Genomic DNA, 13,652 nt, shown 5'->3' on the forward strand with positions numbered 1-13,652 from the left:
ATAACATCTCACCCTCAGAGATGTTCCAATAAGCTTCTTTTACAGACTAGCCTCCTTCTAGTCTGGGTCCAGCAATCACTCACACCCCCTGCGGTTACTGTCCTTTGTCCCAGTTTCTTTCGGGTATCCTTGGGGATGGAGAGGCTTTCTCTTGAGCCAACTGAAGACCAAAATAGAGGGATCTCCAAAGGCTTTATATAGTTTCTCCTTGTGGGTCTAAACCCCTTCCTCCACCTGTGCAGAATCCTAGCTGCAAGATGAAGTTTTGGAGTCACATGGGCACGTCACATGTCCATGAGTGACTCAGAACTTTACAGGCCAAGCCACATAGCCAAGAAAGCTCAGATGTGGATTGGCATCTGTCAAGGTCTATTGTCAGTTTAAATGCCTCTTGATTGGGCACTTAAGTTGTACGTTCCTCTCTAAAGAAATTGATCAAATACCTTACTAATACTACTTACAATCAAACAAGTACACAGCCCATACTCATAACTTTGAATACAAAAATGATACATGCATACAAATAGGATGAATATATTCAGTAGATCATAACCTTCACAGAGATATGTTACATGGCATATGTAGCGTAAAACATATTCCAGTTATGTCACGTATACATTCATAAGCATATCTCCATAAAGCCTTATGGGGTGCAACATCACGGGATGGATGGGCTTTTCCACCATAGGGATGACACTTGCATCATTGGCTCACCCTCCTGCTTTAGTAAGCCCAATATAATCTGAAACAATTACCTAGAATTAAATCAACATCAACAAACAAATGTAATTAAACAAATAAGATCTGAACAATTCAAAAATCAGAAGAAAGAAAGAAAGAAATGTAGGACTGGAAGGGAGCTCAGGAGGTCATCTAGTCCAGGCCCCCGGCACTCATGGCAGGATTAAGTATTATATAGACCATGCCTGACAGGTGTTTTCTAACCTGCTCTTAAAAATCTCCAGTGATGGTGTGATAAATGAAGGGAGTGGATAGTTCCCTTTTATGGACACCTTGCCAGCCAGTCAGCTATAAATTCCACCTTAGTAGTTATTCTCTACATGCTTTATCTATAAAGGGTTAAAAAGTTTCCTTGCATAGGTAAAAGGAAGGGAGTGGGCTCCCTGACCAAAAGAGGCAATGGGAAGGCTAGAACTTTTTAAAATTGGGGGGGAAATTCCCCTTTGTCTGTTGTTGTTCTGAGGGAGAAGCAGAACAAGGGCTGGAACTATACTATAAAAAGCTTGAGTCCAGGTATGAAAAATCATCTGAATCATACCTAGAAACTACTCACTTGAAACCCCCAGATATATAAGTAGATCAGGAAATGTCTAGGAAGACGTGATCAGGTTTATTTCTTTTTATTTCTTTATGGCTTGTGGACTCCGCTGTGCTAACCCCAAATGCTTTTGTTTTGCTTGTAACTTTTAAGCTGGACCTCAAGAAGGTTATTCTTGATGCTTAATTCTTGTAAGTGGGTTTTTTAAATCTAGCAATAGCCTGAGTTTTCAAATGTATTTTCTTTCTTTTTGCCTTTAATAACATTTACCTTTTTTAAGAACAGAATTGGATTTTGTGTCCTAAGAGGTTTGTGAACATGTTATTTAATTAGCTGGTGGCAACAGCTGGTTTCCTTTCTCAGCTCTTCCACAGAGGGGAGTGAGAGGGCTTGAGGGCACCCCACAGGGAGGAATTCCCAAGTGCGCCTTCCTGGGTTCTCAAAGGGGTTTTTGCACTTGGGTGATAGCAGCATCTAACCATCTAAAGTCCGAGAGAAGCTGTAACCTTGGGAGTTTAATACAAGCCTGGAGTGGCCAGTATTAATTTTAAAAATCCTAGTGGGTCCCCAACTTCTGCACTCAAAGTGCCTAAGTGGGGAATCAGCCTTAACAGATGGAGATTCCACAACCTCCCTAGGCAATTTATTCCAGTGCTTAACCACTTGGACAGTCAGGAATTTTTTCCTAATGTCCAACCTAAATCTCCCTTGCTTCAATTTAAGCCCATTGCTTCCTGTCCTTGGTGGTAAAGGAGAACAATTTATCACTCTCTCATTCATAGTAATCTTTTAGGTATTTGCAGACTTGAATCTTTTTTCAGAGGTCATGTGTTCTAGTCCTTTAATCATTTTTGTTGCTGTCCTTTGGACTTCCTTCAATTTCTCCACATCATTTCTGAAGTGCGGGGCCCTCAGCTGGACACATTCCAGCTGAGGACTATTCAGTGCTGAATACAGCAGAAGAATTACTTCTCGTGTCTTGCTTACAACACTCCTGCTAATACAGCCCAGAATGACGTTGGCTTGTTTTGCAACAGGATTCCATTTCTGGCTCATATTTAATTTGTGGTTCAGTATGACCCCAGATACTTTTCTGCAGAACTCCTTCCCAGGCAATCATTTCCCATTTCGTATGTATGCAACGGATTGTTCTTTCCTAAATACAACGATTTGCGTTTGTCCTTATTGAACTGTATCCTATTTATTTCAGATCATCTCTGCAGTTTTCAAGATCATTTTGAATTCTAATCCTGTCCTCCAAGGCACTTGCAAACCCTTCCAGCTTGGTATCATCGTCAAACTTTATAAGTGTACCTCTATGCCATTAACCAAATCATTTATGAAGTTATTGAATAGAACCTGACTCAGGACAGATCCCTGCAGGACCCCACTCAATATGCCCTTCCTGCTTGTCTGTGAACCACTGATAACGACACTCTGGGAACGGGTTTCCAACCAGTTGTGTGCCCACTGTATAGTGGGTTCATCTAGGCTACATTTCCCTAGTTTATTTATGAGAAGGTCATACGAGAAAGTACCAAAAGCTTTACTAAGCTAGAGATAAATCATGTCTATTGCTCCTCACCTATCAACTAGGCTTGTTACTCTATCAAAGGAGACTAGGTTTGTTAGACATAATTTGTTCTTAACAAATCCGTGTTAACTCCTACTTATCACCTTCTTTTCTTTTAGGTGCTTACAATCATAGAATCATAGAATATCAGGATTGGAAGAGACCTCAGGAGGTTATCTAGTCCAATCCTCTGCTCAAAGAAGGACCAATTCCCAACTAAATCATCCCAGCCAGGGCCTTGTCAAGTTGGGCCTTAAAAATTTCTACAGATGGAGACCTGAGTGTTGGATTATTTGCTCCATTCTCTTTCCAGGTACCAGAATATAGATGACTGGTCTATAATTCCCTGGGCTGCCCTTATTCCCCTTTTTATAGACAGGTACTGTCTTTGCCCTTTTCCAGTCTTCTGGAATCTTTCCCATTGCCCATGAGTTCTCAAAGATAACAACTAATGGCTTAGATAGATAGATAGATAGATAGATAGATAGATAGATAGATAGATAGATAGATAGATAGATAGATAGATTCTGGCCTGCAAGCTCCAGTAGATGGTAATCATCTGTGGCAAATCTATTGTGACTTCAAAATACCTCTTAAGCAGCCTGACGTGGACTGCTGCTGAGACCCCAGTCTGCCTTTGGGGGCTCAGCATAACTGAAGACCTGGCCCCATGGTTTCCCTTGGAGGCAAAGATTGCTGAGGAATTTTAATGCTGCCTTTGGTGTCTCTTGGGTGCCCCACACCAAAACCCAAAAGAAACCAGAACCTTCCTAAAGCAGCTTCTCTCCCATCCCAGCTAGTGCGGAATTCTCCAACCAAACGTTATTTCCACCCGATAACCCCTCCCGCCAACTCCCTGTGTGACATTGTGGCACAAGAGGCTAGTGCCCTCCTTGACCATGTGAACAGGGCCTTAGTGAGCAGGAGCAGGGAGGGGTGTTTCCCAGGGGATCCTGGGATCCTGCACCCAGTTCTGGGGTGTGCACTAAAAAAGGGCTGATGGCAAACTGGAGATAGGGCAGGATGGGGCCAGACAAATGATTGGAGGGCTGGAGAAAACACCTGGCAGGGAGATACTGAAAGCATTTGCTCTGTTTTGCTTCTCTACAAGTTGGTGGTGAGGTGCCAGCGCTCAGCGCACAAGGACCTTCGTGGGGAGACAAAGCCAGGTGTTGGGGGCTCCTCAATCCAGCAGGGAAAGGTAGAGCGAGATCTAACGGGGAAGCTGGAGCCTGATCAAATCCAATGGGAAAGGAGGCCCCAGTGCACAACAGGGAGGGAGATTCACCACAGGAACCAGCTCCCCAGAGCAGGGAGGTTCCTCCATCTCCAGGTGGCATCAGGCCCAGCCTGGCTGCCTTGCTGGAAGAGGCGTTCATCAAACACCAGTGACCGGGCTCAGTCTGGGGTAGCTGGGGGAGGTTCTCCAGCTGAGGTCACTCAGAAGGGCACCAATATCTATGGATCCAAGTATCCAGGGGCAGAAAAGAGCATGGGGGAATCTGCCATCTGCAGCTGGGAGGCCTCAGCGCTGGCTCCATCCCAGCCAGGGGCAGGAAGGAGGCACCGTTATTCACAACCACAGCTAACAGCAGGGAGGGCACCACTGTAGGAAGGAAACCCTCCCTACCCCTGATGTGGGCGTTTCCTCTTGGGGAATCTCCACCCCTGACACATCACTGATGGGGAATTTCTTGATAACTGGGTTCATGACCCTGCACTTCCCGGGTCACCTTTTCCCAGGGTCCCCTCTCCACCACCCGCTCAATATAAACCCCGGGTCTGAGACAGAACCACCAGTCCCAGCCCCCGGATTTGTACCAAGGATGCTGCTGCTCCTGCTCTCCACAGCCTTTCTGCCTTTCGCTGAGGCCTTTCTCCTGCCCCCGAGGCTTCACTTTGGTGAGTAGAGCTGAGGGACTGGTTGATTTCACAGAGTTTTTAGTTCAGGAGCTGAAATATAAAATTGGGGGAGAAATTGGGTTCAACCCCAAAAATTATTTTATTTGGTTTTTCTCACCGAAAAAGTTGATCCAGAACCAATTGTTTTTTTCTTTTTCATTTGCTTTCAGGTGCTTACTTCAATTCCAACAAAATTTGGAGGGTGTTTTTTCATTTGATTTCAGGTTGTTTAGGGGTTTTTTTCCCCACTGTTTTAAAAAATGATTCCGTCCATTTATCAATGAAAAAACATTTCAAAACAAAGAGGTGATCTGTTTTGTTCCCCAGTGCTCAGAACTAAAATTGCCAAGTTTTTGCAGAAAAAAAATTCCGTTTTTTGTAGCCAAGACAAATCCTCAGAATCCCACCAGAATTCACAGGTTCTTTTGATGCCCCAAAGTTGCATTTTTTTGGCGAATTTGCCAATTGCTTTGAAAACTTTGCCCAGTTCTAGTGGGGAGATCGGGGAGATTGGTGCCCATGGGCAGCGCAGCCCACACCAGGGGCAGGAGTTAGAATTAGCCTTCAGGCTCAGGCAGGTGCCAAGAGAGGGGACAATGGGGCCGGGGAGTGCTAAGGAATCTCTGGCCTAGTTCTCTGAGTGGGGAGATGGCCAAGGGGGTGCTCCACAGGCAGATGAATGGATTGCTGGGTATGAGATAAGGGATGGATGGATGGATTCACGGGTGGGTACATATGGGAATATGTGGATTACAGTGCGTATATGTTTGGGTAGAGAGCAGGTTGGGGAGATGATCCAGGGCGAGGCTGGGCTGGAGAAGTGGTGGGGGAGGTAGGGGACTGATCCAGGGGCTGAGGGATTAGGGTCTAGTTTGCACTGGGCTCTTAGTCCCACTGTCCAGCTCCCTTTTGAACTCCTCCCTGTCTCTCTCCAGCTCGGGTCATCAGGGGCCAGGAAGCCCCACTTGGCTCCAGACCATACATGGCCTATGTGCAAATTGGGTCAACGGGAAGCTGCGGAGGGTTCCTGATCCGGGAGGACGTGGTGGTGACAGCAGCTCATTGTAACTGCAACCTGGGGTAAGAAACATGCCATCCCCCACCCCTGAACCAGACAGTGCCCCACCATGGGGCTGGATCAGGACCGGTGCCTCTAGATGGGAAAGACCCTGTCCCATTCCCCATCCACCAAGCCAGCTAGTCCCCCACTCTGGGGTGGGATCAGACCTGGAAATATGTTGCCCCAAAGACTAGAAGTGTTTATGGGATGTGAAAATTACGAATTTCCCTGGATGCCTGTTAGATTTTAAAGTCCAAACCCACCAAACTAGGATAGCGAATATTCCAGCTGTCATTCGTATTCAAACCTCTGTGATTGGGTCACTTCACTCAGTTGAAACGTAACTTCTTCTCAGGTCTTTTCCCTTGGCCATCACTTCTCAAACCCAGACACTTGATTTTTCTTAACCAAACAAGAAATCCCATAATTGCCTTTGGGGATCTGAGCCCTACTGAACAGAACAACTTTGTAGGCAATTGACATAGATCAGTGCTGGGGCTCAGCTGTTACACAAGAGACTGAGCCAATCCTCAGGATTTCCTGCTACATTCACTTAACGATAATCAGCCATCAATACTTTCATGTCTCTAGCCCATTTCTCACACTATCATTAACTCTCCAAGCGCTAAAGTTGCCCTTTGCCTTAAGGTGCTCTGTGAACGTGGTCCCTGCTAGTTCTAGTTTGGAGGGGGGAGCACTAGTTTAAAGCATCAAAAACAGTCACCACAAGTTATCATTGGAGGTTGTTGTAGGCCATTGACTTTGACTGACAATTGAGAAACAGGCATAGAGTCTGGCTTAGTTAAAATCTAAGTTATGGTTCCTTGAGGTCTCTCTAGGCCGAGAGCAGGGGAATACCCAGATATTGAGATTAAAGAAAGATGAAGAGATTCAATCTCTGCCATGAAGTCTCACAAGGGAAGGGGCTGTGCAGAGGTGTTGGGCTAAGCATCTGTGAACCCTTCTGGACTTCAACATCTTCTCTAATGCAATCAACAAGCTCTTTCATCCCACATAATGACCTGTCTCTCCAGGGTCATCTGCAGATCTGGGCTTATTCCTACTTCTGTCCATACCCAGTAGATGGCGACGGAACATAAAATATTGTTTGAGTCTTTTCTTATTTGTATGTTTCATTCACTCCAGCGACCTTATTTCTGTGCTGGCCCTGCCTAGGCATCTGGGAGTCCCCCACTTTAAGAAATTTCTTTTAATATTTCAAAGTTACACCCAGGTAAGATCCTTAGACCTTCCCATGGCTATTTTCCTTCTTCTGCTATATGCACTTCAATGATTCAGAGATTCCAAGATCATTGTGATCATTGTGTGTGACCTCCTGTATAAGACAGGCCAGAGAACGTCCCCCAAATAATTCCTTTTGATTACAGAAGTTCTTTAAAAATCCAGTCTTGTTTGAAAATTGTCAGTGATGGAGAATTCACGATGAACTTTGGTAAATTCTCCCAATGGTTAGTTACAGACCCTGTTAATAATTCATACCGAGAAACGATAATTAAGAAAGAAGAACAAACAGAATCCTTTATAGTCCCTCTGAATAAGAAACCAGTTGATCTTGAGTTTCTCAGTGTAAGGTGAGTTTTCCAATCTTTTGACCCTTCTCATGGCTCTTCTCTGACCCCTCCCCAATTTATCAACATCCTTTTTGAACTGCGGGCACAAGAACTGCATGATGTGTCACCCTGCATAGGAGAACAGTTCATTACTCAGTCTTTTGGGTCCCTTTAGGCAGCCAGAATGGAGAAGGAGGAAGTCCATCCATGCGTAGGTGCATAAGAGGGTCTCTGTGTTACTCAGTCGCACAAATATAGATAGAAATTTGCACAGGCCAGGTGCAGGGTTGGTGTCCCTATTCAAGGGGCTTTGACGGCCCGACCCCACTGTCCAATGGGCACTAACATCCCATATTCTCCCCTTGGCTTTTCCAGCAACTTCTTTGTCTACCTGGGAGTCCAAGACTTCATGAAGCCGGGACTGAACTGGCAGCGGATCCGGGCCCGTCGCTGGATCCAGCACCCTGACTTCAACAATGAGAACTTTGACAATGACATCATGCTGCTGAAGGTACCACCCCCACTGACTTCATTCTGCTAGGGTACCACCACATCCCATAACCTCGCCCCCAGTGACCTCACACTGCTGCAGGTAGCATCCCCGTACCATCACCCTATGCCCAGTGACCTCACACTGCTGCAGGCACCACCCCATCCCATCACCCTGCCTGTAGTGATCTCACACTGCTGCAGGTAGCACCCCCGTACCATCACCCTACCCCCAGTGACCTCACACTCACTCCCTGGATTCACATCCATGTCCTGGCCAGGTGGTGCTGCCCCTTGCCAGCTTTGATACCTGTGCTGATCCAGGCCCATTCTCTTTCTCTCCTCCCCATGGCAGCTGTGGCACAGCGCGGAGCTGACCAAGTGGGTGGGGCTTGTCTCCCTGCCGGAGGCTGATCAGAGTGTCAGCCCAGGCTCTGAGTGCAGCGTGGCCGGGTGGGGTCGGACCGGAGTGAACACCACCACCGACACGCTGCAGGAGGCGGAGCAGGAGGTGATGTCGGACAGCCTGTGCAGAGAGCAGTACCGGCATTACAACCCCATCACCATGCTGTGTGCCGGCAGCCCTCACGTCAATAAATCAGCCTTCCAGGTAAATATCCCCCTGCCTGGAGCCACTGGGGGTACAGCAAGCTGCTCCAGGGGAAGCAGCTGGTGGAACCAATATGGCCATGCCCCTTCCTTGCTCCATTGCCCCAAGAGGGGAGCCCATTGTGCATCGGGGAGGTGCAGCCCAGCCAGGGAGACCAGTATCTAGGACATTTCCAAAGAGGTATCTCCAGTGTTAGTGCCCTTGTGCAAGGTGCTAGTGGAAATGGGCTGAAATTTAACATGGGCTCATGCACATATGAACAAGAAAATTGCTGCTCTGAGTTGAGGGCTCATGAGCTGGAAGCAACAGAAAGGAAGGAAGAACTGGGTGTGCCTGTCAATGGCAGGATGACGATGGGCCACTAGTGGGCCATGGCCAGGAGAAAGGCCAATGCGATCCTGGGGTGGAGCAGCCGAGTAAAGAGAAGGAAGGTTTAATGCCAGAGGAGAAGGCTCTGGGCAGAGCTCAACTGGAATCCAGTGCAGACTTCTGTGCAGCCTTGTTCCAGAAAGAGGGATTCCTGCTGGAGCAGGTGCCGAGCAGGGCTGGTGGGATAATCGGGGAAATTGAGAGACGGTCTGACAAGAGGGGAATAAAATACTGGGCTAAGTTAGCCTGAAACACAGGTTGAACGGGATCTGATTGCTCTATAAATATATTGGGGGGACGGGGAACACCAGGAAGGGAGACGAGCTGTTGAAGCTAAAGTACAAATGAAATGGGGATAAAAGTGGCAGGGATCAATGGAGGCTGGAGACAAGGAGCAGGTTTCTAATCATCAGAGAGGGGAGGTTCTGGAACAACCTCCAAAGGAAGCAGTTGAGAGAGGGGAATAACCTAAGAAGGAAACAGACAGAGCTTGTTAAGTTTACGGATGGGATGATACGATGGGGCTGCCTGGGACAGCAGGAACTGGATTCCATGACCCAATATGGCCCTTCCAATCCATAATGGCATGAGGCCCCTGAAATACAACTCCCATGATACCTCATGACTAGACATTTTGGGACTTAGATTTTTAAAAAATGTGCCAGGGAAAATGTTGGGACACCCCGCCCCCCCACCTCACCACCACATTTTGTAACCGTCTCTACTCTTCACCTTCACTGGAGGGTTGTCTGGTGAACTTAAGCCTGAGGCTACCCAACGGCCAGGACCCTGGGGGAAATTCTAGCCCCATAGACATGGATGGGAGCTTTGCTACTGAAGTCCAGAGGGCCAGGACATTGGAGCTGAGGGAGAATCAGTGTCACCATCTCATAGGAAATAGCAACATTTCAATCTTTGTTTTCGAAGAAAAGTTGGGATTTCAACATTTTTGGCAGAACAGAAATTCCAAAAGTAAGTTTGACTCCGAAATGTTTCATTGCAACATTTTAAACGAAAATGAAACACGCTGAGATGTGAACAGATTGAAACATTTCTTTCCAGGCGTGGGTGAAAGTAATTTCAATATTGTAGGAACTGCCTTTTCCACAGTGACATCATTCTGCCCAGCTCTAGATTTCTCTCTCTGCCGACCCATTAGAGAACTGTTCTGTGTGGTGGAAAGGGCTGGGCCTTCAGCTGCAGAGAACACCTGTCCCACATGCAATCTGAGATCTCCTCAGGACAAGCCGGGCTCGGTAATGTCAGTCACTGATGTTATTCTCCTTTTATGGCAGGGTGATTCCGGCGGGCCTCTGGTGTGCAAAGGGGTGGTCCAAGGCATCGTCTCCAATGGAAATCCAGAGGGGAGACCCCCCAGCATATACACGAGAATCTCCAAATTCATCCCCTGGATCAAGGAAACTCTGCAGAAGCTGAGTTAAAGGAGACGCTCCCCTGTAAAGGGCCAATATTGCCAAAAAGGGATCCATGCCTGTGTAGAACCCCAAGATTTTTTAGATGAGAATATTTTTTCTAGTGGTAGAGAAATGCTACAAATGGCTAAGTCCTGAAATCCTTTTGCAGCTAGAAATTACCCCATCGATTTTTGAAATTTTGTTATATTGTCTGCCCAAGTGGCTAGTCAATGTTTGGGACCCTGCGAGTGTTCCAGTTGGAAGCAGAAATTGATGATGGAGTCTGATATTTCCTTTGCTGTGATCTATTTATTTGCAATATCCAAAGTCCTCTTTCCCTGAACACAGTTGGAATCAAACAGCAGCAGACAGCAGCTCTGTTAGCTGTCCCAAGCCTGCATCTCCAGCAGTATCTGTGCCCAAAAAGCTTTTTCTCTTAGCTGTCTCTCAGGGCCATATTCCTGTGCTTCCAGGTTGTTTCTGCCTGACTTATTACTTTGCATCTGACTTGATTCTGTTCCTGGGTCTCTCTGTTTATGCTGTGTCTGTCTGATCTGAATGCTCCATTACACCGAGAACAATATTTGGTGAAAATATTTCCTCCTGAGTTGTTAGAATCCCCCCATGTGTACAGGGTCTTACTTCATCTGAGTGGATTCTGGAGCAAGGGTAGAATTTTTTCTGTTGAATTTTATAGACCCTCTACAATGCTGATCATTTTTATACCTAATCCATTCTTCAGGAGTTTTCCATCATCAAAATTTCTAGCTGCAGTGTGTCATTGGCTGGCTTAAAAACGTTCTTTCTTCCATCCAGAGAGCAGGAATGGGGCCATGTGGGGTAGGTGACCAATCTATCACCATGAAGTGTGGCTGGTTAAATTAAACAGCCTGTGACAAGAGAACATTGAAACAATAGTGTGAAAAAAAAATTTTTGAATGTTTTTTTTCCTCTCCCCACCCCACAAATATTTAACTATTTATTATATATAACATGATACTGACTAGAAGTTGGGAAAACCAAACTCCTGGGAACCTGGAAAGCATCACTGAGAGACTTTGGGGAAACATGAAGAATTGTGTATTTCCAAATATTTGGAAAATATTGAAAACGGATGCTTGTTTGAGGGGGAAAAAGCCATTTTTGAATAAAACCAGTTTTGTTTGAACAATTCGCGCTGCCTTTTCCATCACTGGCCTGTAGATTGGACTTTGTGTGTACGAGTGAACTAGGGCTCGGTTAGGATAATGGGGCAGAGGGCAGGATGCAGGGAAGCTGTGTTGAGCCATTAACAAAATTGGTGCTAAATACGAACATCTAGGCCCAGATCCTCAGAAGTGTTTAGGCACAAAACTCCCATGGGAAATCACCAGGAGGGTAAATATCTTTGTGGAGTTGGGCCCCTGTCTCTTCCTATCAGCAGATCTCCAAGCACTTTACAAAGGTTTCTGGGATCATTAGCCTCAAATGGGGAAACTGAGGCATGGAGAGGGGCCATGACTTGTCCAAGGTCAACCAGCAGCAGAGCTGAGAACAGAACTCAGCCATCCTGAGGTGCAGGCCTATGGTCTCACTACTAGTCCGCACAGCTGCCCCCCAACTCACAACACCCACGGCCTTCTCAAATCCCTCCACCACACTGCTTATAAATTTCACTTCCTGTCTTGTATACTCTGGAATCAGTACAGATCTGATACAAACATGTCCAGCACTGAGTCCCTTGCTGACCCGTGTCATCTGGGGCAGGCACTGGCTCCTCCCAGGCAGGGCAGGTCTCTGGTTACAGGTTGTGGGACTGTAACACTTACAGGGCTGGAATTATTCCCACCCCACCCTGACACCCAAATCCAGTAGCTGAAAAGCAGATACAGATGGAATTGATCTGTGTGTCTCCACACTCCCTTCTGCCTGCCTCTCTCCACCTGGTAACAGGGGCAGTGCTGGCCAGTGCTCCCCACTACCGGGAGATGCCATGGTGCTGATCCCTGTCTGGCTAAAGACCAGATTTGTCTGAGCCAGAGGCATGAGAGAAATTCCCAGGGCTGCCCTCAAACGCCCTGGGTCTCTCCACCCTGACCCACTGCAATATGAGAGCCACATTCCTTCGATAGATTCATCCATTCCAAGGCCAGAAGGGACACAGTGCTTGTTCTGTCTGATCCCTGCATAGCCCCGGCCCTGGGATGGCCCTGAGCTAATCCCAGCTAGGACTAGAGCCGAGACGTTAGAGAAACCTCCCGGCTTGAGTTACACATCATCAGGGATCGAGAATCCAGCCCAGCCCTTGGCAGCAGCTGTTATAAGCATAAGTTCCAATTCTGAACCTTAGCGTCCAAAATGTGGGTGCCTAGCATAAATTCCTCTAAGCTTAATTACCAGCTTAGATCTTATAGCACTGCCACCAGCCAGATTTCCAGTGTCTGGCGCACTTTGGTCTTCCCAAACCTTTCCTGGGGGACCCCAAGACTCAGATACCCTGAGTCTTACAACAAAGGGAAATATCCCTCCTCCCCTTGTCTCCTCTTTACCTTCTCCCAGGCTTCCCCTCCCTGGATGGCCCGGGACGATCACCCTATTTCAGTTCCTTGAAATGCAAAACAGAGAGATCAAGTTTCTTTCACCATCAGTCAGAGTCCCTGCAAAGGTAAGCTTTGCAACTTTGACACAAAGGGATTTTCCCTCCCCCCCCTGTTTCCTTCCTCCCCACCAATTCCCTGGCGAGTTCTAACTAGGAAAAAAATCCAACAGGTCTTAAAAAGAAAAGCTTTATATAAAAAGAAATAAAAAGACATAAAATGATCTCTGTATCAAGCTGACAATATACAGTGTATTTGGCTTAAAGAAAAATGAATAAACAGCCTTATCCAAAAAGAAATACAATTTAAAACATTCCAGCAAACTACACACGTGTAAATACAAAAAACAACACAAAAGCCTATATTGTTTTTCTACCTGTACTTACAAATTGGAAACAGAAGATTAGAGAGCTTGGAGAGAGAACGTTCACTCTCAGAGCCGAGAGCAACAGAGAGACAAAGACCCACACCCAGAAGTTTCCTCCCTTGAGATTTGAAAAATCTTGTTTCCTCATTGGTCCTCTGGTCAGGTGTTTGGTTACCCCTTTGCAGGTGAAATAGACATTAACCCTTAGCTATCTGTTTATGACAGCAGCATCTCTGAGTCTGACACTGGGCCAGCCACCGAAGGGATTTGAATGGTCAAGTCCCAGGCAACGTCATTCAGATCCCCTGGGCTGGGTTCTCCGGCCCTCACTGTATGGGAGTGGGGGGAGAGGATATGGTCTGATGGTCCCCACTGGCCATCACCTCTGCAGCTTTATGAACAGATCAGCATCGATGTGACAGAAACCTTCCCACCTTCATG

The 13,652-nt window shown here is 46.7% G+C and overlaps 1 protein-coding gene across 1 annotated transcript; it reads left to right on the top strand.

Moving 5' to 3' along the window:
- The first annotated feature begins 4,553 nt into the window (after positions 1–4,553).
- On the top strand, positions 4,554–11,149 carry LOC116830786 (duodenase-1-like). The gene is made up of 5 exons (XM_075072470.1): positions 4,554–4,754; positions 5,690–5,834; positions 7,761–7,896; positions 8,230–8,484; positions 10,149–11,149. The coding sequence occupies exons 1-5, from the start codon at positions 4,562–4,564 to the stop codon at positions 10,293–10,295; spliced, it is 876 nt and encodes a 291-aa protein (XP_074928571.1). The 5' UTR covers positions 4,554–4,561; the 3' UTR covers positions 10,296–11,149.
- Positions 11,150–13,652: the final 2,503 nt, after the last annotated feature.

The sequence above is a fragment of the Chelonoidis abingdonii genome, chromosome 14 (genome assembly GCF_003597395.2).
Source record: "Chelonoidis abingdonii isolate Lonesome George chromosome 14, CheloAbing_2.0, whole genome shotgun sequence".
In the NCBI taxonomy this organism is placed as follows: domain Eukaryota; kingdom Metazoa; phylum Chordata; order Testudines; family Testudinidae; genus Chelonoidis; species Chelonoidis abingdonii.